Genomic DNA, 2572 nt, shown 5'->3' with positions numbered 1-2572 from the left:
AAAAGTGTCTTTTTACTATGAATATAAACATGCGTTTCAAATAAATCAATTTATGTTTAAATATGTAATAGCTTTACTACATTTTCGTTTCCTGGAAAACAACAGTATTCATTCATAATAATACAGAAAAATATATTACAAATTTGTTTTCTTTCATACATATTTCATATTATTATATATGGTGTAGATCTCTAATTTATTGATTAATGGTTTATGCATTTATCTATCCAGTTTCTCGTTTCAATCAATTTTGTTGTCATAATTTAGCTCTTATGAAACTTGTTATTAATAAATTAGTAGTTTTTCACTTAATGTATAATTAATAAATATATACTTAACATTTCTATTCAGAAACGTCTAACGACATTATTAGTTTAGTATAACTTTATATATTACTATGGTTATTTTAAACTGTGTTTTTTTTTATAATTTATATATTTTCTTAATCAAAAATTAGACGCAATACAATTGATGTTTTATTACTAATGGATGTTAGATGTAAGATTATTAATATTATACACATTTGTGTATATATGATTTTATGGAAATATTTATCTTAATTTCAAAGTATTGAAGTCTTCTACCCAATTAATTTAGTCTTATTAGTTTGTATGTCTGATAAAATATACATTTACATACAGTTTTTATTCAAATACTTATTAGATCGTTTTGAAAATAGAAAATAATAATGTGCATTAGAAATTTCTGTTTAGTTTACATTACTTTTAGAAGCAGGCATACAATATTTATTATGATTTGCTATTGGAATTGATGAATTAATGATTTTGTTTGATTCTTAGGGTAAAATTTGATTTGTAAGATTTTTGGAATGGGAATGAATTTGTTTTAGCTCCGATTGAGATTGGTATAGTAGACTTACCGACTGTTCCGACGGAAACTGTTGTTGTAGAAGGAATGGCATCGATTTGGTTGATTTTCTTGACGACGCCGGCTGTCGTCGAACATTGGGATGACGCTGAGGAGTCACAGTCCAGACTTCGCTCTACGTTATGGATGGGCGAAGGACTCTTCAGAGCTGAAATGGGCCCGGTGGTCTTGAACATCGCCTCGTCCTGGGCTTGAGCCCTACGGAGTGCCGTCTGCATGGCCATCACTCGTTGCCTCTCGGAGGTGAGCCGGCACTTCTCGCACTTGCAGGAGCGGTACTTGCAGTACCTCTTGTGGCCCTTCAGGGCGATCTTCATACGATGATTTCGGCAGCGGGCGCAATTCGGTGGCGTCCGCGGCGTCGCCGAGGTGCTAGACGCGTTCACGTCCATCTTCGTCTCGTACTCCTGGGTATCCGACATCGTATCTATCGGAAAGATGTGCTCCTCGCGTGCCACGTGCAGCGTATCACTACTGTTCCTGCTGGTTTTGTTTTCGTACTCTATTCAGCGATACCGAACAAGCAGAGCGAGGAGGACAGGGCGATAGAGAAAAAGAGCGTGCGAGAGGGAGAATGTACGTGTCGGAGGAGAGGGTCTCTGCGGCGCGCAACAGGTCCTGATGCTCTTCTCCTGGATTTGCTTTTCACCCGAAATTCACATATATGTTATGCATATACAACACCACTCACACCACTGGCAGTTTGCTCTTCGTGACCGGAAAACGGGCGGAAAATCGCGGCAACAGAACAGCCCCCGTGGGCCCAACGTGACGATGCACCAAGTGCTACTACTGCTCAGGCTGCAGCTCTTCGGTCCACCAGAAGAGCTCGATCTACGTAATTCTCTATATCTCACTCTATTATCTAACTGACTCTCTCTCTCTCTCTATAAGTATCTACACACCACAGAGGCTGTGGTGATGGAGATGATGATGATGCTGGAGCGGAGAGGAAAAGAGTCGTTCGTGTCCGTCCGTCGGGAGCGTGTTTCGCAAGCGATTTGGACTGCCAGTCTTGCAATGCCAAAGTGAAGTGAAGTTTTAGTGTGTGTGCAGGATTGCATCGGATCGCGGGGCAAAGGGTATATCATTTACGACTTTGGCAGTGGGGGAAATGCATGTGCGGACTGCAGTTTAGAGCCGTGTTTTATGTTGCTATAACTTCGGGAAGTGAGTTTTGACAGCACCTACGCTCTCTCTCCCTCTCACACACAAACACACACAAATCCCACTTCCCTATTTTTTATATATATATATATATTCTAATCCTTTCTTCCACCGCAACCGCTCAACCAACATCAATTCATTAATTAATAAAAACAAACACACATTTATTTAATTATTTCACAAAATTATTTACAATATCCTTATCAACACTCTGACAAACTTCTTCAACAAGTCAATCAATATTGTATATTCATTGATATATTACAAAGTGAGCAAAGCAACATACTCTGAAATTCCACATTGAAATCCTTAGTCTTTCCATATAAAAACGTCCAATGTTATTTGTTTCTAGTACTTTATATAGGTTTCCTTTATATATATATATATATATATTCCTTAACTATTTTTTATTTAATATTTGCTATGAATATGTTCTATCATCATTCGTTAGTTAATTTTATTTCACAATTATGTAATTGACTATTATATCATCTATTTATAAAAAAAAATGGTATGT

At 37.2% G+C, this 2572-nt stretch overlaps 1 protein-coding gene across 1 annotated transcript; it reads right to left on the bottom strand.

The window, feature by feature from the left end:
• Positions 1 to 776: 776 nt before the first annotated feature.
• Positions 777 to 2170, bottom strand: LOC108565638 (doublesex- and mab-3-related transcription factor 1-like). Its single transcript, XM_017925195.1, has one exon. It carries the CDS (start codon positions 1308 to 1310, stop codon positions 777 to 779), a length of 534 nt encoding a protein of 177 aa, XP_017780684.1. The 5' UTR covers positions 1311 to 2170.
• Between the last annotated feature and the right edge of the window lie 402 nt (positions 2171 to 2572).

Source organism: Nicrophorus vespilloides, unplaced genomic scaffold, assembly GCF_001412225.1.
Source record: "Nicrophorus vespilloides isolate i.1.1-1 unplaced genomic scaffold, Nicve_v1.0, whole genome shotgun sequence".
Taxonomy (NCBI): domain Eukaryota; kingdom Metazoa; phylum Arthropoda; class Insecta; order Coleoptera; family Silphidae; genus Nicrophorus; species Nicrophorus vespilloides.
The sequence above is the reverse complement of the archived record's forward strand: the minus strand, read 5'-3'. Positions and strand labels throughout refer to the sequence as shown.

Coding starts and splice junctions, on each gene's coding strand:
- LOC108565638 (XM_017925195.1), bottom strand. CDS start 1,310: ATGTCGGATACCCAGGAGTACGAGACGAAGATGGACGTGAACGCGTCT.